This window comes from Plecotus auritus (genome assembly GCF_963455305.1).
Source record: "Plecotus auritus genome assembly, chromosome: X".
In the NCBI taxonomy this organism is placed as follows: Eukaryota; Metazoa; Chordata; class Mammalia; order Chiroptera; family Vespertilionidae; genus Plecotus; species Plecotus auritus.
Window position 1 is genome coordinate 119,255,281 of NC_137784.1, and position 24,675 is coordinate 119,279,955.

Sequence of the window (24,675 nt, forward strand, 5' to 3'; positions counted from 1 at the left end):
ATCTTTTTGAAAGAAGACAGAAGGAAGGCCAAGAGACACATGAAAACATGCTCAAAGTCACTAATTATCCGAGAGATGCAAATCAAAACGACAATGCGATACCATCTCACACCTGTCAGAATGGCTATCATCAACAAATCAACTAACGACAAGTGTTGGCAAGGATGCGGAGAAAAAGGAACCCTCGTGCACTGCTGGTGGGAATGAAGACTGGTGTAGCCACTGTGGAGAACAGTACGGAGTTTCCTCAAAAAACTGAAAATGGAACTTCCATTTGACCCAGTAATCCCACTCCTAGGAATATATCCTAAGAAACTAGAAACACCAATCAGAAAAGATATATGCACCCCTATGTTCATAGCAGCACAATTTACAATAGCTAAGATTTGGAAACAGCCTAGGTGCCCGTCAGCAGATGACTGGATCAGAAAACTATGGTACATCTACACAATGGAATACTATGCTGCCATAAAAAAGAAGGAATTCTTACCATTTGTAGCAACCTGGATGGAATTGGAGAACATTTTTCTAAGTGAAATAAGCCAGTCAATGAAAGAAAAATACCACATGATCTCACTCATTTGTGGATAATAAAAAACATTATAAACTGATGAACAAAAAGATACAGAGGTAGTAAAGCATCAAACAGACTGTCAAATTACAGCGGGAAGGTTAGGGAGAGGTGGGGGAAATAAGAGATCAACGGAAGGACTTATATGCATGCATATAAGAGTAACCAACGGATGCAAAACATTGGGGAGTGAGGGCATGTATGGGAGTGGGGTGGGGGGGGGGGGCAATGGTAAGATATGTACACATACAATACCTTAATAAAATAAATAAATAAATAAAAGTCACCCAGTCTATGGAATTCTGCTATAGCACCCCAAACAAACTAAAAAAAGCCTATTACTATTCTCAATATTAGTTCCTAATAAAAACTGTTATCTTTCAACATGATCTTGTTCTTCCAATACCCAATGATTAGTAGTGGGATGAAAATTTGATGTAAGTAGGACCAAAGTCCTATCCTAATGTTTTTCAAATTAGTGCTGAGGAAAGGAAACTTTAAGAACTACTGGTACTCATGACCCCTGCTGCTCAGGAAAGCTTCAAAGCCAACTTTTATAGAGAAAAAGTAGATACAGAGAGTTCTGATGATAATGTACATTCTAAACTCTATTATGTATATAATATATGTTTTATTTTATGCTAAGCATGGTACACACTTGCCACAATTATAGTAAGAATTAAAAAAAATAGTGAATATAAAAGTACTTTTAAATTCTCAAAAAAATTAATAAGATAATTTACTTTGGATTCTTAGACCTAGGACAAGCAAGTTTAGGTAGAAATACACTGGAATATGGATAAAGTCTTCCTTAAAGACAGATGCTGACAAGGGATTTGTGAGAATTCTGGGCCTATTTTTAGATTGAGAACACTGATTTTATTTCTATCCCATTCACTTTAGAAGTTTTTCCTTCTCCTTCACATGGGTAAATTACTAGTCTTATTATTATACTTACCTGCTTTGATCCAGCTTATTTTTTCACACTTCAATGGAATTGAAAGTACCCTACTTTTGCCAACACTTAAAGCAAAATTACTTTTATTCTTTCATGGATTCTAAGTTAATGTGGTTGCATCTTCTCTTTGATTTTCTTTAATGTCATATTCTCTGGTATTGAATAGGACATTTGTGGATACAAGACATATGGATGACCAACTTAAAGCCTAAAATTCTCACCCTCTTCCAAAATTGGGTTGGAGAATACTGTGAGAACAGAGAAGGCCATGTGACAACCCTCCACCTGAGGTAAGGCCCTGGTCTCTACCCTGCCATTCCTAGGAGAACAAGGCTTTCCCCGCAGCCAGGTCCAGGGACTACTGATCACATAGCAGGGAACAAAGTACACAGAAGATAGGAGAACCACGATCCACAAAAACCACAGGGAGAAGTTTCAGTGGTGTTTGGAAGTATACACCTGCTCCTAAGTCAAAGTTTAATGTTTATTAAATCAGTTATTGTTGCTATTTGATAAAGTAGTTTATCCCAAACATTGACAGCTGTGTAAAATGTTTCTAAAGGTAATTCTAATTCTAATCAGATCATTCTTAAGTAAAACTTTCTGATTAGTTTATTATACAGCCTTCTTCTTTAATTCCTTCAAAATGTTTAGTGACTTAATTACCATTAAAAAGCCCATAAAGAGTTATATTTTCAAAGAAATCCAGATTTCTCTGTGAAACTCCCAAGATTTTTAAAGATGGGAAACAAATTGAAAGTTTGTAAAAACATTAATAAACACAAATATTATATGGTCTAAACAAAACACATCTATGGGCTACTAGTTTGTAAATTCTAAACTAAAGCTTCATATATCTGAACATAGGCCAATATCAATATGTACACTTTTCTGACTGTGATCACTGCCTGTGAGAATCTGGAGGAAATAGAGAAATCTTGAGAAATTTTAACCTGAAAGGCCATATGGATTCAAGATGTGTTTGCAGATAGGTATAGAGAGACAGTACTTTTCCTCTATATTCAGATATTTACATAACTAAAAACTTCAAGATAATCTATTTTAAAGCTAGTATTCAAATGAGCAAAGCATGATGCCAGCATTATCCTAATTCCAAAACCAGATAAAAACACTACAAAGAAAATTACAGGCCAATATCCCTGATGAAGATAGAAGCTAAAATCCTATACAAAATATTAACAAATTAGATCCAACAATATAATAAAAAGAAGATACACATGACCAAGTGGGATTCATTCAAAGAATGCAAGGTGGGTACAATATCCACAAAACAATGACACACCACATAAACAAACTGAAAGACAAAAATCACATGAACTTATCAATAGATGCAGAAATTAAGCATTTAACAAAATCCAGCACCCTTTTTTTTATAAAAATTCTCAGCAAAGTGGGAATAGAGGGATCATACCTCAACATAATAAAGGTCATATATGTCAAACTTACAGCCAACATCATATTCAATGGGAAAAAACTAAAACCATTTCCCCTAAGAATAGAAACAAGATAGTGGTGTCCGTTTTCAGCACTTTTATTTCAACAAACTGGAAGTCTTAGCCACAGTGATCAGACAACACGAAAACATAAAAGGCATCCAAAGTGGAAAGGATAAAGTAAAACTCTCATTATTTGAAGATGAAATGATATTGTACATAGAAAAAAAACTACTCCACCAAAAAACTACTAGATTTAATAAACAAATTTGGCAATGTAGCAGAATACAAAATTAATACCTAGTAATCTACCGCATTTTTATACACCAATAATGAATTCTCAGAAAGAAAAACTAAAAAAAAATAATCCCATTAACTACTGCAACAAAAACATTAAGAAACCTAAGAATAAACTTAACCAAGGAGATAAAAGACTAGTATTCGGAAAACTACAGGACGTTGAAAAAAGAGATAGAGGAAGATATAAACAAGTAGACGAATATGCCGTGTTAATGAATTGGTAGAATTAACATCATTAAAATGTCCATACTATCCAAAGCAATCTACAGTTTCAATGTAATCCCTATTAATATACCAACAGCATAATTCACAGATCTAGAACAAATACTCCAAAATTTATATGGAACCAAAAAAATACCCTGAACAGCTGCAGCAATCTTCAGAAATAAGAACAAAGTTGGAAGGATCAAAATATAAATATCAAGCTATACTACAAAGCCACTGTAATCAAAACAGCCTGGTACTGGCACACGAACAGGCATATAGATCAATGGAACAGAAAAGAAACCCCAGAAACTGACCCAAGCCATTATGCTCAATTAATATTTGACAAAGGAGGCAAGAACATACAGTGGAGTCAAGACAGACTCTTTTGATACTAGTAAATGGTGTTGGGAACATTGGATAGGTACATGCAAAAAAAAATGAAACTAGACAACCAACTTACACCATACACAAGAATAAACTCAAAATGAATAAAAGAATTAAATGTAAGCCATGAAACCATAAAAATCCTACAAGAAACCACAGGCAGCAAAATCTCAGACATCTGTTTGTGGCTACATCTCCTAGGGCAGGGGAAACTAATGAGAAAATAAATAAATAAGACTACGTCAAAATAAAAAGCTTCTGCACAGCAAAAGAAACCATCAACAAAATAAAAAGGGAGCCCACTGTATGGGAGAACATATTTGCTAATGTTACATCTGATAAAGGGTTAATATCCAAAAGATATAAGGAACTCAGACCTTAATAAAAGGAAGACAAACGATCCAATTAAAAAATGGCTCTAGCCAGTTTGGCTCAGTGGATAGAGTGTTGGCCTGCAGATAGAAGGGTCCCAGGTTCAATTCCAGTCAAGGGCACATGCCTGGGTCGCAGGCTCAATCCCCACTAGGGGGCATGCAGGAGGCAGCCAATGCATGATTCTCACTGATGATGTTTATATCTCTCTCCCTCCCTCTCCCTTCCTCTCTGATATCAATAAAAAATATATTTTTTTAAATGGGCAAAGGGCCTGGCTGGTGTGGCTCAGTGATTGAGCGTCGGCATATGAACCAGGAGGTCACCTTTTGATTTCAGTCAGGGCACATGCCCAGGTTACGGGCTTGTTCCCCAGTGTGGGGTGTGCAGGAAGCAGTAGACCAATGGTTCTCTCTCATTATTGATATTTCTATCTCTCTCTCCGTCTCCCTTCCTCTCTGAAATCAATGAAAATGATTTTTTAAATGGGCAAAGGACCTAAATAGACACTTTTCCAAAGTGGACATACAGATGCTCAGGAGACATATGAAAACGTGCTCAAAATCATTAATTATCAGAGAGATGCAAATTAAAAAGAGACATGCAAATTAAAAGGAAAATGACTTCACATCTCTCAGAATGGCTATCATCAACCAATCAACAAATGACAAGTGCTGACTAGGATGTGGAGAACTAAGTGGCTGTAAAAAAGAAGGAACTATTGAGAGAGGCAAGATGGCGACCAGCAGGAAGGTACGGAGGGAGAGTGTGTGAGAGAGTGAGAGAGTGATAGAGGTGTGTGTGGACGTGTGTGGGTGTGTGTGTGAGTGAAATAGGGATAGTTAGACCCTGCAGTTCTTCCAAGGGGCTGCCAATCTGGGCAGTCTTAGAAGGCAAAACCCCGCGGCCGCTGCAAACACTCCAGGGAGGACACTGGCGGCACAGAGACCATGCCATCTTGAAGAACAGAACTGCTTGAGACTAGGATCCTAGCCTCACCACCACTCAGTCTGGTTCCAGAAGCAAACCAGGACCCTATAGCCACTCTGGTAGAAGACCTGCCACCACAGCTGCAGACCCAGGGACACCAGGACTCCAGGCACCCGACTGTATGTTTCTGTGAGTCACAAAGCCAATCCCCCTCCCCCACCGACCCTGCAGCAGCGACATAGAAACTACCAGACCCCAGCCTCACAATAAGGCTTTCTATACACACAAAGCAGTGGCGACTCTGCCTGATTTTGAGCTTTGGTGTTGGACACGGGAAGTTTGTTGCCCGCGACTAGTCTCCATGCCCAGGCAGGGAGACTGAGCGGAATTCAAGCCTAGCCACTCATCGCTAGGGAGGTGGTCTTCTGTGACCAGATCCCGCGCCCACTCAGGGCAGGAAGGCAGCGCTGAACTTGAGCCCGGACTTGCGAACTCGGGGAATTTGTTTCCCGCGAATCATCTCCATGCTCAGGCAGGGAGGCAGACCTGAATTTGAGCATAGGTGCACGACCTTGGGGAGATTGTTTTCTGCGACCAGATCCTATGCTCACGCAGGGAGACAGCACTGAATTTGAGCTGGGGAGTGCAAACCCGAGGAGTTTGTTTGCCATGACCAGACCCTGCACCTTAGCAGAGAGGCTGTGCTGAATTTCAACCTGGATGTGCAGTCTCGGGGAGTTTGTTCCCCACGACCAGACCCTGTGCCCACACAGGAAGGCAGCGCTGAATTTGAGCCTGGGTACATGGACACGGGGAGTTTGTTTTCCACAGTGCATACACACATGATCAGACCCCATACCCACACTAAGGGGCAGAGCCACCTAACTTTGATTCAGGGCAAGCGCACACAGAAGGCTGTTTACCGCAGGGCAGAAGTGGACCTCCTGCCAACACAGTGTGACTGAGCAACCCGGTCTCCAGGGCAGATTGGGGACCCTGAATCTCCACACAAGAGGCAACATGGACCACCAGTGTGTAGACTCCGTTCCTCATTACATACAACTGAGATCCCTGATTCTCAGTACATTCACACTAAGAGCCAGTGACTCCAATTCTTGGCGCATGTGCACACAAGGACCTGATTCTCAGTGCGAGGTAACACCAAGAAATAGAGACTCTGAAACTTGATTCTCGGCATGGACACAGGGAGCCTCTGACTCCTGACATGCAATAGGGGACTTTGATTTTTGGCATATGCCAGTGGGTTCTCTGTTTCAACATGGCACAGGCAGGGTCCCTGATTCTAGGTACACACACAAAGCCATACTAAGCGCCAGTGACTGTGACCCAGGATGAGCGGGGCTCCCACCAACCCACAGCAACTGCACGTCTTGGTATCAGAGCTCTTGAAATATACTTGGGGGGTCCAAAACCCTCACTGCACACGGTCCAGGTCCCCGCAAATCAACATCTGAACCTTCTGGTAATAGTCAGAATGGGGAGACAACAAAGCAATCCCCAGAGGAAAGAAAAGGAGGAATGGCCAAGTAAGGAAATAAGTGAAACGGAAGCATGCAACATGACAGAAGAATTCTGAGTAATGGTCATATAGTTCATACACCGGATGGATGAGAAAATCAACAACCTATGCAAAAATCAGGAAGAAATGAAAAATAATATAGCTACAATCAAAAACACCATGGAAGGCTTCAACAGTAGACTAGAGGAAGCAGAGGACCGAATCAGCGAGTTAGAAGATCAGGTACAGAAACAAGCCCAATCTGAACAGCAACTAGAGAAAAAAAATTAAAAAGCAGGAGGAGAGCCTAAGGGAGCTTTGGGACAATGCAAAACAAAATAACATACATATAACAGGGTTACCAGAAGGACAAGAAGAGCAGCAAGGATTAGAAATTTATTTGAAGAAATAATGACAAAAAACTTCCCTGATATGGGGAAGAAAACAGTTACTCAAGTACAATAAGTCCCAAGCAAGATGAATCCCAAAAGACCCACACCAAGACATGCCACAATTACAATGGCAAATGTTATTGACAAAGAGAGAATCTTAAAGGCTGCAAGAGAGAGACAGAGAGTTACCTACAAAGGATGCCCCATCAGATTATGGTATGATTTCTCAACAGAAACACATCAAGCTAGAAGGGAATGGAAGGAGATATACAAAGTGATGCAAAGCAGGGGACTGAATTCAAGAATACTCTATCCAGCAAGACTATCAAATTGAAGAGGAAATCAGGAGCTTCACAGACAAAAAAAGGCTAATGAAGTTTATCACTACCAAACTGGCAATGCAAGAAATGATAAAGGGAATGCTGTAAAAAGAAGAAACAAAAAGGTAAGAAGAAACACAGCCTCAAAAAATAAAAATGGCTACAAACAAGTACTTTTCAATAATAACTTTAAACATAAATGGACTAAATGCTCCAATCACAAGACATCAAGTGGCTGAATGGATAAAAATACACGACCCATATATATGCTGTCTACAAGAGACCCACCTCAGAACAAGGGACTCACACAGACTGAAAGTGAAGGGATGGAAATATATGTTTCAGGCAAATGGAAAGGAAATAAAAGCTGGGCTAGCAATACTTAAATCTGACAAAATAGACCTCAAAGGGAAGGCCATAACAAGAGATAAGGAAGGCCACTTTATAATACTAAAGGGATCGATACAACAAGAGGATATAACCCTGGTAAACATATATGCACCCAATGCAGGAGCACCCAAATACATAAAAAATCTCCTGAAAAATATCAAGAGAGAGATTGACAACAATACAATCATAGTAGGGGACTTTAATACACCACTAACATCACTGGATAAATCCTCTAGGCAAAAAATCAGCAAAGAAACAACAATCCTAAATGACTCACTACATCAGATGGACTTAATTGACATCTTCAGAATATTTCACCCCAAAGTGGCGGAATATACCTTCTTCTCAAGTGCACATGGGACATTTTCAAAAACAGACCACATACTGGGTCACAAGCTAAGTCTCCCCAAATTCAAGAAGATTGAAATCATACCAACCATCTTTTCAGATCACAATGGCATAATATTAGAAATAAACTACAATAAAAACAATCGAAAACACTCAAACACTTGGAAGCTGAATAGCATGTTAATAAATGTTAATAGGATTACCAATGAGATCAAAGAAGAAATTAAAAACATTCTGGAAACTAATGACAAAACACAACAATCCAAAACCTATGGGACACAATGAAAACAGTCCTGAGAGGGAAGTTTATAGCTCTACAGGCCTACCTCAAAAAACAAGAAAAAATGGTAGTAAACCATCTAATGCTACAACTCAAAGAATTAGAAAGAGAGCAACAAGAAAAGACCAGAGTGAGCAGAAGGAAGTAGATAATAAAGATTAGGGCATAGCCAAAACCGGTTTGGCTCAGTGGATAGAGCGTCCGCCTGCAGACTGAAGGGTCCCGGGTTCGATTCCGGTCAAGGGCATGTAACTTGGTTGCGGGCACATCCCCAGTGGGAGGTGTGCAGGAGGCAGCTGATCGATGTTTCTCTCTCATCGATGTTTCTGACTATCTGTCCCTCTTCCTTCCTCTCTGTAAAAAAATCAATAATATATATTAAAAAAAAAAAAGATTAGGGCATAAATAAATGACAGAGACAAAAAAAAAACAACAATACAAAAGATCAATGAAACCAAGAACTGGTCCTTTGAAAGGATAAACAAGATTGATGAACCTCTAGCCAGGCTCACCAAGAAGTAAAGAGAGAGGACCCAAATAAACAAAATAAGAAATGAAAGAGGTGAAATAACAACAGACGCCACAGAAATACAAAGGATTGCTAAAAAATATTATGAACAACTCCATTACAACAAACTAGACAACCTGGAGGAAATGGACATATTCCTAGAAAAATACAACCTTCCAAAACTCAATCAGGAAGATTATAAAAATCTCAATAGGCCAATAACTATGGAAGAAATTGAAGCAGTCATCAGAAAGCTTCCAGCAAACAAGAGCCCAGGCCCAGACGGCTTCAAAGGAGAGTTATACCAAACATTCAAGGAAGAACTAAAACCTATCATCCTCAGACTATTCCAAAAATTTCAAGAGGAAGGAACACTTCAAAACTCATTCTATGAAGACAGTATCACTCTAATACCAAAACCAGATAAAGACAACACAATGAAAGAGAATTAAATATCCCTCATGAACATAGATGCCAACATCCTCAACAAAATCCTAGCAAATGGGATCCAGCGGTACATCAGAAAGATCATACACCATGACCAAGCAGGATTTATACCAGAGATCCAAGGATGGTACAATATCCGCAAATCAATAAACGTGATGCATCACATAAACAAATTGAGAGATACAAATCACAGAGTCATATCAATTGACGCAGAAAAAGCATTTGACAAAATCCCACACCCTTTCTTGATAAAAACTCTCAGCAAGGTGGGATTAGAAGGATCATACCTCAACATCATAAAAGCCACATATGATAAACCCACAGCCAGCATCACACTCAATGGACAAACACTAAAACCATTTCCCCTAAGAACAGGAACAACACAGGGATGCCCTCTCTCACCACTCCTGTTCGATATAGTACTGGAAGTACTTGCCATTGCTATCAGACAAGAAGAAGGAATAAAAGGCATCTAAATTGGAAAAGAAGTAAAGCTGTCCTTATTCGCAGATGACATGATATTGTACATAGAAAACCCTAGAGATTCCATCAAAAAACTAAAAGACTTAATAAATGAATTCAGCAAGGTAGCAGGATACAAAATTAACGCCAAGAAATCTATGGCATTTCTATACACCAATAGGGAACTTACAGAAAGAGAGACTAAAAAAGCAATCCCATTTACCATCGTACCAAAAAAATTAAGATACCTAGCAATAAACTTAACTAAGGAGGTAAAAGACCCATATGCAGAAAAACTATAGGACACTGAAAAAAGAGATAGAGGAAGATATAAACAGATGAAAGAACATACGATGTTCATGGATTGGTAGAATCAACATCATCAAAATGTCCATTCTACCCAAAGTAATCTGTAGATTCAATGCACTTTCCATTAAAATACCAATGGCATATATCCAGACCTAGAACGAACTCTCCAAAAATTCATCTGAAATAAAAATGACCCCGAATAGCTGCAGCAATCCTGAGAAAGAAGAACAAAGTAGGTGGGATCTCAATACCAGATTTCAAGCTGTATTCCAAAGCCACTGTTCTCAGAACAGCCTGGTACTGGCACAAGAACAGACATATAGATCAATGGAATAGAATAGAGAACCCATAAATCGACCCAAACCACTATGCCAAATTAATATTCAACAAAGGAGGCAGGAACATACAATGGAATCAAGACAGTCTCTTCAATAAATGGTGTTGGGAAAATTGGACAGATACATGCAAAAAAATGAAACTAGACCACCAACTTACACCATACACAAAAATAAACTCAAAATGGATAAAGGACTTCAACATAAGACGGGAAACCATAAAAATACTAGAGGAATCCACAGGCAGCAAAATCTCATATGCCAAAGGAACTTCTTCACTGACACTGCTCCTAGGGCAATGGAAAATAGAGAGAAAATAAACAAATGAGACTACATCAAAATAAAAAGCTTTTGCACAGCAAAAGAAACCATCAACAAAACAACAAGAAAGACCCTACATGGGAGAACATATTTGCCAATGGTATCACTGAGAAGGGTTTAATCTCCAACATCTACAAGGAACTCATACAACTCAACAAATGGAAGATAAACAATCCAATCAAGAAATGGGCAACGGACCTAAATATAAACTTTTCGAAACAAGACAGAAGGAAGGCCAAGAGACATATGAAAACATGCTCAAAGTCACTAATTATCCGAGAGATGCAAATCAAAACCACAATGCGGTACCATCTCACACCTTTCAGAATGGCTATTATCAACAAATCAACAAATGACAAGTGTTGGCGAGGATGCGGAGAAAAAGGAACCCTGGTGCATTGCTGGTGGGAATGCAGAGTGGTGCAGCCACTGTGGAGAACATTATGGAGTTTCCTCAAAAAACTAAAAATGGAACTCCCATTTGACCCAGTAATACCACTTCTAGGAATATATCCCAAGAAGCTAGAAACATCAATCAGAAAGGATATATGCATCCCTATGTTCATAGCAGCACAATTCACCATAGCTAAGATTTGGAAACAGCCTAAGTGCCCATCAGCAGATGAGTGGATTAAAAAAACTGTGGTACATCTACACAATGGAATACTATGCTGCGCTAAAATAGAAGGAATTCCTACCATTTGCAACAACATGGATGGAACTGGAGAGCATTATGCTAAGTGAAATAAGCCAGTCAGAGAAAGATAAGTATCACATGATCTCACTCATTTGTGTAATATAATGAACAACATAAACTGATTTAAAAAAAAACAGTTCCAGAGACAGAGAAACATCGATCAGACCATCAAACCTCAGAGGGAAGGTAGGGGAGGGTGGGGGTAAAGGGGAGAGATCAACCAAAGGACTTGTATGCATGCATATGGGCCTTACCAATGGACACAGACAATAGGGGGGTAAGGGCATGAGTGGGGGGGATGGGGGAGTAATGGGGGAATAAGGACACATATGTAACACCTTAATCAATAAAAGAAATTTTTTTAAAAAAGAGAGAAGGAACTGTTACCCTTTGAGGCAGCATGGAGAGACCTCGAGAGTATTAAGCTAAGTGAAATAAGCCTGTCAGAGGAAGACAAGTATTGCATGATGGAACTCATATGTGGAATTTAATAAACAAAATAAACTGATGAACAATATAGGTCCAGAGACATAGCAGCATGAAACAGATTGATAAATCTCAGAGAGAAGGTGGGGTGGGTAGGTGGGTGGGAAGAGTTCAACGAAAGAACTTGTATGCATATATGTATAACTCATGGACACCTACAATAGGGTAGTGAAGGCCTGGAGTAGGAGATGGGGACAGGCTAGAAGGGGCCAATGGGGAAATAAAAGGCACATATGTAATACTTCCAACAATAAAGATTTTTTTAAATGAGCAATCAAATCGTATATCACATAACATAAACAGTATCAGATGTATGTATATAAATCACAGCAAATATATCTCGAATCCATTGAGCTTTCCCATTTTGGTTTGGAGAAACTACATTCCTAAATTCTTGGGTAAGCTGCTTTAAGGCTCTCTAATCTGTATGGTTATATAAACATGAAACGGAACAATTTCTATGTTCGCCAAAATCAAACCCTAGATTTTAAAATTGTAAATCATTTTTGAGAACTTGTCAAATTAGGAAAGAGATGTGGGCAAGTGTCAGTCTTGTTTTATTTTGTCGTTATTTCTTTTTTTAAAAAAAAATAGAATGAGAGAAGAAGCAGTATTGCTTTTAGCTTTATTGCAGGAATTTTTTTTTTTTGGAGTTCCAACATGTGACTCCTTAAAGGCACTCAAGTAAAAACCGGGTATGTTGCCCATTTTCATAAAGCACAGAGCCATTTCTCTGATCACTCACTGTGCATGGCCCGCCCAACCCTCTACAGCAGTACTTACTGGTTCTTCAGGTTCATGGGCACATAATTAGCTTTCTCTGATCTTTCCCTCCAAGAGAAGAGATTTACTCCCTTCTCCTCATGTGTTCTCTCAGTTCACCCAGTTATATGGCCTTATAGCAGTAAGGACAGCAGTAACAACACCAAGAGGTATAAACTTGATACATCATTTCACTACAAAAGTGTAGAAATTAACATTGTTTGATACCTTTTGTGCAGTACCTAAAAGAGGTAATTCATACACCCTATGCACACTTTTCAGTCATTCTAGTTATTTAAAATTGTCTAAAATGGCTTATATAATATAAAAGTTTGGTTGCGTTAATATAAAAACAATTTACATCCTTATAGCTTTTAAAAATACGTAGCATAAAGAAATGCAGTAACAATTAGAGGGGACCCTTAACTGAAAGCTTAGTGCATATGTACTAGGCTTGTTACAGATATTACCCTATTTAGCTTGCATAATATTGAAGTGAAGTAGGTATGATAGCCTTTTTACAAATGAGCAAACTGAAGCACATTGGTGCAATAACTTGCCCAAGATTACACCTAGGGAGCAGTGGTACTCAGGCTTTCCTGAATCCTAAGGGCAAGCTCTCTTCAGGATACATAACACTTTTCAGGAAATATACTTAACAATGCATAGACTGAATGCACACTCAGACTAGCTGCCTAGCATTAAGGAATGACTTGACATTGACATCTATAAAATGGGACAAATATTAACAGTCAAATTGTTGGAAACAATCCGATATCATGGAACCTACTAAACAAAACTATTATAATCTAAAGCGGGAGGGAGACGGGGGCTCCCGACTGTGCTGAACTCCAGTTCCGGGCGAGACTCGGGGAGCTGTGGAAGGCAGAGCTCCAGGGGCGCGTGCACGCGCAGAGGACTGGCAGCTGAGTGCGGCTGAGTGCACGGCTGGCTTTCTCAAGCAGGAGGGAGACGGGGGCTCCCAACTGTGCTGAACTCCAGTTCCGGGAAAGACTTTGGGGACCCAGACTCATGCAGGGAGAAACTGGACTGTCTGGCAGCAGGTGAAACCCGAGGGCGGCTTTCTCTCAGAGGTGCTTGCACAGATTACCAAGGAACACTGAGACCGAGGGGCCTCAAAGGGCAGGGCTGATGGGAAACCAAGGCTGTCTGCTCCGCCCTGGGACTCCGCCTCATCCAAGCTGAGCACAGAGGCTTTTGCAAGCCGTGTCTCATAAGGGTGTCTCCAACACAGAAGTTCTCCCAGCGTAGACACAACTGATCCTCACAGCCAATTGGCCTGGAGGTCAATCCCTCCCAGTGATACCAACAACAATCAAGAATTAACTACAATAAGACTGTGCATACAGCTCACAAAGGGGTGCACCAAGAGTGTCCACCTCAGGTTAACTGGGGAGGCTGAGCCACTGGGCTTTATAGGACACCTAGCACACAAAGCTACTCTACCAACTCAGGGAAACAACAAAAATGCAGAGACAAAGAAACAGATCACAAATGAAAGAAATAAAGGAAAACAAATGACTGGATATAGAGTTCAAAACCACGGTTATAAGGTTTTTCAAGAATTTCCTAGAAAAGGCCGATAAATTTAGCGAGACCCTCGAGGATATGAAAAAAGACCAACTAGAAATTAAGCATACACGGCCTGAAATAAAAAATATTATACAGAGATCTAACAGCAGACTAGAGGATCGCAAGAATCAAGTCAAAGATTTGAAAATCAAAGAAGCAAAAAACACTCAACTGGAAAAGCAAAAAGAAAAAATAATCCAAAAATATGAAGATAGTGTAAGGAGCCTCTGGGACAACTTAAAGCGTACCAACATCAGAATTATCGGGGTGCCAGAAGAAGAGAGATATCACGATACTGAAAACCTATTTGAAGAAATAATGACCGAAAACTTCCCCCACCTGGTAAAAGAAAGAGACTTACAAGTCCAGGAAGCACACAGAACCCCAAACAAAAGGAATCTAAAGAGGACCACACCAAGATACATCATAATTAAAAGGCCAAGAGCAAGGAGAAACCAAGATGGCGGCATAGGTAAACACCTAAACTGCTGCCTCGCACAACAATTTCAAAACTACAACTAAAAGACAGAACGGACACCATCCAGAACCACAGGAAAGCTGGCTGAGTGAAAATTCTACAACTAGAAGGAAAAAGAAAAGCTCACAGAGAATTGAAAGTACGGCAAAGGGTCTTTGTGCGCGCAGAAAGGAAGGGCGGCTGAGAGCCTGGCTGACTTTCTCTGGCGGAAGGGGGAAGGAAGCCTCCGACCGCACTGAACCCCAGTTCTGACTGCACTGAACCCCAGTTCCGGGCGAACCCCTGGGGACCCACGCTCTTACGGGGGGAGTCTGGATTCTCGGGCGGAGACTCGAGCTGGGAAAGGCAGAAGTCTGAAGGCGCACGCGGGCCAGTGCGCACAAAGGCTGCGGAGGTTGCCACAGGCTTTCCCTAGTGGAAGGGAGTCAGAGGATCCTGACTACACTGAGCCCCAGTTCTGACTGCAGTGAACCCCAGTTCCAGGCGAGCCCCTGGGGACCCACGCTTTTGTGGGGGGAGTCTGGACTCTCAGGCGGAGACTCGAGCTGGGGAAGGCGGAGGACTGAAAGCGCACATGCGCGCAAGGGCAAGGCTGACAGGAAGCCAAGACTGAGACTCCACCCCATCCAAGCTGAGCACAGAGGCTATTGCAATTTGGCAAGTCTAATCCTATAAGGCTGTCTCCAGCACCGAACTTCTCCCAGCATAGACACAGCTGATCCTTACAGCCAACTGGCCCGGAGGTCAATTCTTCCCAGTGATACCAACAACAATAAAGACTTAATTACAACAAGGCTGTACACACAGTCCACAAAGGGGGTGCACCAAGAGTGTCCACCTCAGGTTAACTGGGGAAGCAGACCCACTGGGCCATATTGGAAACCTAGCACAAATATCTACCTTACCAACTCAGGGAATCAGTGAAAATGCGGGGGTCAAAGAATCAGATCACAAACGAAAGAAATGGAGGAAAACAAACGACTGGATATAGAATTCAAAACCACGGTTATAAGACTTTTTAAGAATATCCTAGAAAAGGCCGATAAATATAACGAGACCCTCGAAGATATGAAAAAGGACCAACTAGAAATTAAACATACACTGACTGAAATAAAAAATATTATACAGAGACCCAGAAACAGAATAGAGGAACACAAGAATCAAGTCAAAGAATTGAAATACAAAGAAGAAAAAAAACACTCAACCGAAAAAGCAAAAAGCAAAAAAAAAAATCCAAAAAGTTGAAGATAATGTAAGAAGACTCTGGGACAACTTCAAGCGTACCAACATCAGAATTATGGGGGTGCCAGAAGAAGAGAGAGAACAAGATACTGAAAACCTATTTGAAGAAATAATGACAGAAAACTTCCCCCACCTGGTGAAAGAAATAGACTTACAAGTCCAGGAAGCCCACAGAACCCCAAACAAAAGGAATCCAAAGAGGACCACACCAAGACACATCATAATTAAAATGCCAAGAGCAAAAGACAAAGAGAGAATATTAAAAGCAGCAAGAGAAAAACAGTTAATTACCTACAAGGGAGCACCCATACGACTGTCAGCTGACTTCTCAACAGAAACTATGCAGGCCAGACGGGAGTGGCAAGAAATTTTCAATGTGATGAATAGCAAGAACCTACAACCAAGATTACTCTACCCAGCAAAGCTATCATTCAGAATTGAAGGGCAGATAAAGAGCTTCACAGATAAGAAAAAGCTGAAGGAGTTCATCACCACCAAACCAGTATTATATGAAATGCTGAAAGGTATTCTTAAAGAAGAGGAAGAACAAAAAAGTAAAGAGAAAAATTATGAACAACAAATACATATCTATCAACAAGCGAACCTAAAAATCAAGTGAATTAAAAACCTGAGGAACAGAATAATCTGGTGAATATAATAGAATCAGGGGCATAGAAAGGGAGTGGACTGATAATTCTCAGGGGGAAAGGGGTATGGGGGGTTCATGAAGAGAATGGACAAAAATCATACACCTATGGATGAGGACAGTGGGGGGGAGGTAAGGGCAGAAGGTGGGGTGGGAAATGGGTGGAGGGGAGCTATGGGGGGAAAAAGGAGAAATAATTGTAATAATCTGAATAAAGATTTATTTAAAAAAATAAAAATAAAAAAATAAAATGCCATCTTTATAAAAAAATAAAAAAAATAAAAATAAAAGGCCAAGAGCAAAAGACAAAGAGAGAATATTAAAATCAGCAAGAGGAAAACAGTTAATTACCTAAAAGGGAGCACCCATATGATTGTCAGCTGATTTCTCAACAGAAACTATGCAGGCCAGACGGGAGTGGCAAGAAATATTCAAAGTGATGAATAGCAAGAACCTACAACTAAGATTACTCTACCCAGCAAAGCTATCATTCAGAATTGAAGGGCAGATAAAGAGCTTCACAGATAAGAAAAAGCTAAAGGAGTTCATCACCACCAAACCAGTATTATATGAAATGCTGAAAGGTATTCTTTAAGAAGAAGAAGAAGAAAAAGGTAAAGATAAAAATTATGAACAACAAAGTGACAACAAATACATATCTATCAACAAGTGAATCTAAAAATCAAGTGAATAAAAAATCTGATGAATAGAATAAACTGGTGAATATAATAGAATCAGGGGCATAGAAAGGGAGTGGACTGACAATTCTCGGGGGGAAAGGGATGTAGTGGGTGCGGGAAGAGACTGGACAAAAATCGTACACCTATGGATGAGGACAGTGGGGGGGTGTAAGGGCAGAGGGTGGGGTCGGAACCGGTTGGAGGGGAACTATGGGGGGAAAAAGAGGAACAATTGTAATAATCTGAACAATAAAGATTTATTAAATTAAAAAAAACTATTATCCTATCTAATAAAGAGGGAATATGCTAATTGACCATCACTCCATCACAAAGATCGCTGCAACCAGAGCTGAAGCCAAGTTCCCATAAGGAGCCTTAATGAGCAATCAGCAGGGACCTGAGACTGGGCCTTCCCCTGCCCCCATGGGGCTTGAAAGGGGACCTCAGTCCCCATCCCCCACCTAGCAGTGCTTGACAGGGGACCTCAGCCTGCGCCCCCCACCCAGCAGGGCTTAACAGGGGACCTCAGGCTGCACCCCCCCACACCCTGGCGCCATGCCTTCCACCCGGTGGGGCTTGATGGGGGACCTCAAGGTGTGCTTCCCGTCCTGGTGCTGGGCTAGGGGAACTCAGGCTGCTCCCCCTGCCCCAGCGCCAGGCCGGGGACCTCAGGCCGCACCCTCCACCAGGTGGGGGTTGACAGGGGACTTCAGGGCACGTCCCCCACCCCAGCACCAGGTTGGGGGACCTCAGACTGCACCCCCTGCCCGGCGGGGCTTGACGGGGGACTTCAGGCTGCGCCCCCCGCCCCAGCACCGGGCCAGGGGACCTGAGGCTGTGCCCCCCTGCCTGGCTCGTCTTGACAGGGGACCTCAGGCCATGCCCCCCACCCATCGGGGCTAGACAGGGGACCTCAAGGTGCACCCCCAGTGCTGTGTCAGGGGAACTCAGGCTGCACCCCCCTCCCAGCGGGACTTGACAGGGGACCTGAAGCTGCACCCCCCTGCTGATGGGACTTGATGGGGGACCTGAGGCTGTGCCCCCCCTCCTGGTGCTGGGCCGGGGGACCTGAGGCTGCACCCCCTACCTGGTGGGGCTTGATAGGGGACCTCAGGTGATGCCCCCCATCCTATCTGGGCCAGGGGACTTGAGGATACGCCCCCTGCCTGGTGGGGCTTGACAAGGGTGGGACTGGCCGGGTCTGGATCTAGCCCGATTGGGGGGGCAGCAGCCAGGTCTGGGTTTCACGCAATTTTGAGGCACATGTGGGTGGGTGGGGACTTGACTCTGGGTCCCGTGTAGTGTCCCAGACTCTGACAGGAGTAAGGTTTTCAAATACATTTTACTAATTTTCTTTCATCTCTAACACTTCTATTATAGAGAAACGGCAAATAGCAATATTAAATTATTTCCTCTAATTAATCCCCTTTTAATGTGCACGAATTTCGTGCACCAGGCCACTAGTAATCTAATAACATAAATAACATAATGTTGAGTTGTTGGCATGTGTTTGACCTTAGTAAGGTTCAAGCTATCTGTTTAGAAAAGACTGGAGAAAATTTCATAACTCAAGCTATAGAGAAGAGTTTCCAAGGCCATGACCTACTTACCTCCACACTCTTCCATACCCCACCCCACACTTAAAGAGTACAGAAAGTATGAGTTACTTTACAGATCACCAAAAAAGTTGCCAAGTGACCTCAGGGGCTGTACAGTACTGGGAAATACTCCTTCCTTATGGTTTGCCTTTCTTGTCACATATCCATTCTCATCTTCTCCTTCTCACTTGGCCACCGTCATTACAATTTCCACCAAGTAAACAATTTAATTCTCTCTTTGGACTTTAAATCCACTGTACCATCCTTTTTGGTACTACCTATCATAGCCTCCAGAATCAGGCCAACTCTAGAGATCCTCCCAGGTTAAACCATTGTGTCACCAGAAGAGTTTAAGATTTTTCACTCTGGTCAAGCACTATCCATGTAAGCAAAACAAATTTGTCTTCCACTATAATTCTGGGCTTCAGACTTAACCTAATAAATTTAATTTTAAGATATTTGTTCCTAGGGGCCTCTTCAAGTAATTCATTTAAGAGAATAATGGACTAATCACCCAAGAGATCCAAATCAAACGACAATGAGGTACCATCTCACACCTGTCAGAATGGCTATCATCAACAAATCAACAAACGACAAGTGCTAGCAGGGATGTGGAGAAAAAGGAACCCTCGTGCACTAGTGGTGGGAATGCAGACTGGTGCAGCCACTGTGGAGAGAACAGTATGGGATTTCCTCAAAAAGTTAAAAATGGAACTCGCATTCGACCCAGTAATCCCACTTCTAGGAATATATCCCAAGAAACCAGAAACACCAATGAGAAAGGACATATGCACCCCTATGTTCATAGCAGCACAATTAACAATAGCTAAGATTTGGAAACAGCCTAAGTGCCCATCAGCAGATGAGTAGATTAAAAAACAGTGCTAGGGTGGGGGGGGGCAATGGTAAGGTATGTACACATATACCTTAATAAAAATTTGAAAAAAAAACAAAACAGTGCTACATCTACACAATGGAATACTACACTGCTGTAAAAAGAGAAAGAACTCTTACCATTTGCAACAGCATGGATGGACATGGAGAGCATTATGCTAAGCGAAATAAGCCAGTCAGAGAAAGATAAATATCACATGATCTCACTCATATGTGGAATATCATGAACAACATAAACAGATGAACTAAAATAGATCCAGAGACATAGAAGCATCGAACAGACCATCCAACCTCAGGGTGAAGGCGGGGGTTGGGGGGCAGAGATCAACCAAAGGACTTGTATGAATGCATATAAGCCTAACCAACGGACACTGTCAGTAGGGGGGTGGGGCATGTCCTGGGGGGTGGGAATGAGCAGGGAGAGGTCAATGGAGGAAAAGGATTAATATGTAATACTTTAAACAATAAAAAAGTTTTTTAAAAAAGAGAATAATAGAAGAAACAAAGAAAGGTAAAAACATATGCTTTTGAATAAGGCCCAAATATCATCTCCTTTATGAGGCCTTCCCCGCCAACTAGAAGTTCTTTCATATTAGTTCTGTATGAACATGTCCTATCACTTTGACCAAGTGATCCCACTTCTAGGAATATATCCTAAGAAACCAGAAACTCCACTCAGAAAGAATATATTCATAGCAGCATAATTTACAATAGCCAAGATCTGGAAACAACCCAGATGCCTATCAGTAGATAAGTGGATAAAAAAGCTGTGGTACGGTTACACAATATATACTCTACTAGATAACTCTTTCAGTTCAGTAGCCACTCCATATTTATTTACCTTTGTAACCTATATTGTGTGTAACACAGTACTAGATATGTCTCTCAATGATTATTTGTGTGCTGTATTTATTTGTATTATATTAATATATATATATGAAACTAAGTTCAGCACTGAGAATATATTATATATATATATATATATATATACACATATATATATATATATATATATATATATATATATATATATATGAACTAGGCAGGAACTTTCTGAAAGCTTAAGTCAGTTACTTTTGATAACAAAAGTACTAATGTCAGTTGTACCCAATACTGCAAAGCACCTACACAGGCATTTATTGTGCACCATAAATTGTCTATTAAAAGTCTGAATCTATTATTCCCTTAATACAAAATCATGTGTAGAGCTGAAGATACAATTTTGTCAAAATAAAGATTCATATCCTAAACTGTAACTGTAAAATAGCATTCTGTGGTAAGAGCATTTTTAGAATATAACACATTTACTCACCCACTGATGGTCACATCAGTAACAAAATCCTTACTTGTTTTTTCACTTATCTTACTTTTGATTCCAAATGTCATTTTTAATGTCTGATTTTTACTTTCTTATTCTTTGTGTGTGTTGTCTCAGCATTTTTAATGATCAAGGATTAAATTTTAAATAATAATATCAATAATGCTATCTTAAGTTTTGAAAGAAAAAGAGGGGCATTTAAACCCTGTTGATAAGCAGTTAGTTGTTAAATAAGCTAGCTTTATTTTGCATTTCCCCCAAATATATCTAAATATAACTTTAGAAATTTGTTGGGAATTTAGTATACAAGTGAGCTAATGAAGGTATGATTTTAGGTAGAAAAATGTTGGAAACATATCTGCAAGGAGAGATTTCTAAATTCTAGCCTATAATGAAAAGTCAGTCACTCTTTTTTCCTTAAAAAAAATAAGAAGTTGTCAACATGCTAGAATTCTATATCTTTAAAGTTTTAATTTGGAGAAGAATTAACATCAGAAAGACTGAATCATTAACCTTTACATTTTTTTTTTTTACTTATATAGAAACACCCAGGAAAGGCTTCCTTTTAAATACTGATTAAGTCATCTCCAGACCTTATCCATTATATCATACTCTACTTGACCATGGTGAAAGACTGAATCCTTTTGTCAGATGTTATTTTAACTAGTGACTTAAAGCTACTCTGCCAAACGATTCAAAATTGTTCATACAGTCTTAAATAACATGAATAACAGTACTTCCTCATAAAAACTTGATTACATTTAGATTTTGAAATTAATTCTATGTTTCCCTATGTCAACATCACAGTAAATCACATCAATGCAATCCATGCAAATACAAATCTCCATTCTATTATCTGTCCTTAAAAGCCCCATTCAGCAGTTTGTGCTATAGCACCATGCTGCAGCATTCCTGCACTTGAACTTGGAAACAGGCTTTCCAGGACTGCAGGCAGAGCCCTTACCGCATTCCTTCTGAACCTCATCTTGCCTCTCGGGAGAGTTTCTTCTGCCATCTCGTCTATACACAACAACACTCTTCTTTTCCAATTGTCAATGAAGCATTGATGAAATATGAGCTGCTTCTTGGGTAGTATTGAAAAGCGGCAGCCAAAAATCTCTATCAAACAAAGCTACCGTTAGCTGTAGCTGCTTCCATTACCACCGTGGCAGCACTATAAGAAAACCACTATCCCTGATTAGTCAGCTGACAAATCCTTCCCTGCTGCTCATTGTAATTCAGAGTTGACACATCCCCAATTACTTAGCCTGATTGAACCTCATGGATTAGTTTATGCTGGACTTCTCAAGATGGTCAGGCATGTCCTGAGAGTGGAGGAAGAAGAAGAAAACAAGACTCTCCTCCTAAGGGCTTGATGGGACTAGCTTTCTCCTCTGCTCAGTTTGATTTTTAAGGTGGAATGCTAAGAATCTTTGTGAAGGTAGTATTAACTGATACCTTGATCCTTGTCCTACCTTGGTCTGTGACTTAAAATTCAATTATGGGGTTTTTTTTTATTAAGTCTGTTATGTGTTTAAGCCTTATGGAAGTTTACAGGTTTTAATTTTTTTCCTGATAATAATCTAGAAAGAGCATAACATGCAAATGTTTTAAGATGGATATGAATATCACCCAAATTAACATTTCCCCAAAATGTGTAACTAAAAAAAATATTGTCTCCTATCATGAATTATGAAGTATAACCTAATTGCATAGTGTATTTCGGAATCTACATATTGAGATCTTCAAATTGAATCCTAAAATTATTTCATAGACACTCATTTAAAATAATATACCAAAGACAGTTAGACTTATCTATACAATGGCAATTTTCACCAGAATCCTTTCTGAATGCCAACTTTTGCTCTTGAAATTAGTTTGTATTCAGCATTTACCTTTATTACAAACAGTGTCAAATGGCTACTAATGGTTGAGATACAATTAATGTCTCTTGAGTATAGGTATAGAAACTACCACAAGCAGAAATGTTTAAAATGTTAAAAAGAAACACATAAAATAATCTATAGCCAGTTACACGTTACCATCACCTATACCCCAACTTCATGCCAGTTCCATCAATTTGGCAGTTATGAGAATAAAGGTACCCTGATTGCCCAGCTCTTTGCTGAACATGGTTCGTTCCTCCCTAGTTAAGACAGCATTCCTAGAAAAACAGAAAGAGGAGCATTACCTCCCCAAAACAAGTCAGTATTCCTCTGTTAACACCAAATCAATAGGATCACAACTGAATCTTATATTTCTCTTTTAGGAAAAACAAGACTCTATTACAAGAAACCAATTTGATTAATACAAAATAGCTTTTACTTCATTTAGCCCCATTGATGGGGCTCAACAGTATATGGAGGGTAGATTTACTCTCTCCAAAGAAATTTTACCTTTTTCTTAAAAACACCGAATTTATTTGTCTACCCAGAATTCATTTGGAAATTGATAGAAAGCAGGAGGTGGAAAAGGCACCAACTGAAATTCATGAAAATTCAATTTAACCCTGCCTCTTTTTATTACTTAGCTATTTGACCTCACATAACCTGTCCAAAGTGTGTACCTCCATGTAATTCCCTGTCTGCAAGACAATTAGGACATCTGCCTGGAGTACTTAATCAGGAAATAAAGAGAATCAACATTACTTTAAAAATGTGACTACTTTTCTTTCTGTTCATGCTGAGCATGAAGCCTCGTGGTGTCTGGTACCATGGATCTGTCTCTCGCCCAATCGTGTGAGCTGGGCCCTCCCTGGAGAAGAAACCTGAGTTCCCCGAGATATGTGATCAGTGCTGGGGCCCCGCCAGCAGGCCAGGGGATCCCAAGGCAGGTACTGGGCGTGGAGGCCACGGGGGCATAGGCTACCAAGGAGACAGAACTGAACCTCACATCACCCTGCTTGGCCCCGGAAGATGACTGGTTAGCCAGAGACGGGTAAGATTCCTCAGGGAAGGAACAACCTAAGACAGGCACAGTCGCAGAGGGGCCATCAGGAGAGAACTTGGGGGTCAACAGAGGTGGGGCACAGACCCTCACCCCCCCCCACAACTTTGCAGGGGCCTGAACCCTCACCCCGTCTGAGGGAGGTCTCCTGCCCCCATGGCTGCTTCGCTTCCCACACCCAGCTCAGATCGGGACCCAGGTGACAGACAGAGACTTGGCTGACAGCAGCTGCCCTATATCTAAATCCAGCCTAGCACCAGGAATGCTCAGGGCCTACTCAAGAATGCAAATAATCCTTTCCACTAATATTTACAGGGTAAATTAAGATTGTTGGTAGAGTATTAAATTTGACAGTAAAATAATAATCAAGTTTTCAGATTAATTTAAATAGGCTAATTGAAATAAGTGAATATTCAAGAAAATGTAATTGTACTGGACAAAAAGCTGTTCCTAATGTGGTAACTAAAATTTCTATTGGTAGTTCATCTCATGGTAAAATTCCTGAACATACAATGAAACTAAAGCAGT

At 40.5% G+C, this 24,675-nt stretch overlaps 1 protein-coding gene across 1 annotated transcript in view; it reads right to left on the reverse strand.

Moving 5' to 3' along the window:
* Window positions 1-22,606, reverse strand: part of MCF2 (MCF.2 cell line derived transforming sequence) — a 109,625-nt gene extending 87,019 nt beyond the window's left edge. Inside the window, 1 exon segment of the mRNA XM_080653643.1 lies at window positions 22,166-22,606. Coding sequence (XP_080509769.1) covers window positions 22,166-22,216 — 51 coding nt within the window. The 5' untranslated portion in view covers window positions 22,217-22,606.
* Between the last annotated feature and the right edge of the window lie 2,069 nt (window positions 22,607-24,675).